The 992-nt window shown below is 44.4% G+C and overlaps 1 protein-coding gene across 1 annotated transcript in view; it reads left to right on the top strand.

The window, feature by feature from the left end:
• Positions 1-461, top strand: part of EMH_0007330 (uncharacterized protein) — a gene marked incomplete at both ends in the record, with an annotated part of 17,196 nt that extends 16,735 nt beyond the window's left edge. The window contains 1 exon segment of the mRNA XM_013497970.1: positions 354-461. Coding sequence (XP_013353424.1) covers positions 354-461 — 108 coding nt within the window.
• Between the last annotated feature and the right edge of the window lie 531 nt (positions 462-992).

The following is a 992-nucleotide window of genomic DNA, read 5'->3' as shown; positions in this document are numbered from 1 at the left end:
AAACCCTAGACATTGAGTCTTTAAACCCTAAACCCTACTCATCCAAACCCTAAACCCTAAACCCTAGGCACGGAAACGCCAAATCCTAAACCGCAAACTCTAAACCCTAAACCCTAGTAGTTCAAACCCTAAACCCTTGTAGCTTGTAAACCCTAAACCCTAGGCCGGCAAACCCTAAACCCTTACTCAAGGCAGAATCCGCAGGAATGCATTAGGGTTTAGGGTTTAGGGTTTGTGTAGGGTTTGCTTGTGCCAGCACCAAGAGATGGTTTGAAGGGTTTGTCGTGTTGATAGAAGGGTTTACGTCGCCTCTGTCTAGGGTTTAGGGTTTAGGGTTTAGGGTTTGTGTACAGAATGAATACCAGCTAGCTTTTCCCTCTCCTTTGGTTCGGCTGCAAGAGAAGAACTCAATGACCCACGTGCTGCATACAATCTGCCCGGATAGAAAGCGGCGCCGCTAAACCCTAAACCCTAAACCCTAAACCCTAAACCCTAATACGCCCTTGTAAACCCTAAACATCCCTCGTAAACAACAAACCCTAATACCCTGTTGTTTAAACCCCTTTACTTGGCCTCAGCTAGCGATTTCTAAACCTTAGCGCAAACCCTAAACCCTCGCTGGAACCCTAAACCCTAATAAACCCTAAACCCTCGTTCAAACCCTAAACCCTTTTTGGATTCAAATGGGGGAATATTTTTGAGGGTTTTGAGTTTTACGTTGCGAGGCGTGAGGTGTACATACACCTCAGCACATACAAACAAATATTTATATTTACAGCGTGTATTCTCTGGGGTGTATAGGCAGGTCTGGGGTGTATAGGCAGCAGGTCTGGGGTGTATAGGCAGGTCTGGGGTGTATAGGCAGGTCTGGGGTGTATGCATACACCCCAACATAAGAGAATAAAATTATGTTTTTGTTTGTTGTAATTCATTTATTCTTTTTATTAATTCTTCTTTTTCTTCTTTTAGTTGCCGTGTCTCTTCTGCTGCTT

Source organism: Eimeria mitis, genomic scaffold, assembly GCF_000499745.2.
Source record: "Eimeria mitis Houghton genomic scaffold, Emh_scaff306, whole genome shotgun sequence".
Taxonomy (NCBI): Eukaryota; Apicomplexa; class Conoidasida; order Eucoccidiorida; family Eimeriidae; genus Eimeria; species Eimeria mitis.
Note: the sequence above shows the minus strand (reverse complement) of the source record. Positions and strands in the feature narration are given on the sequence as shown.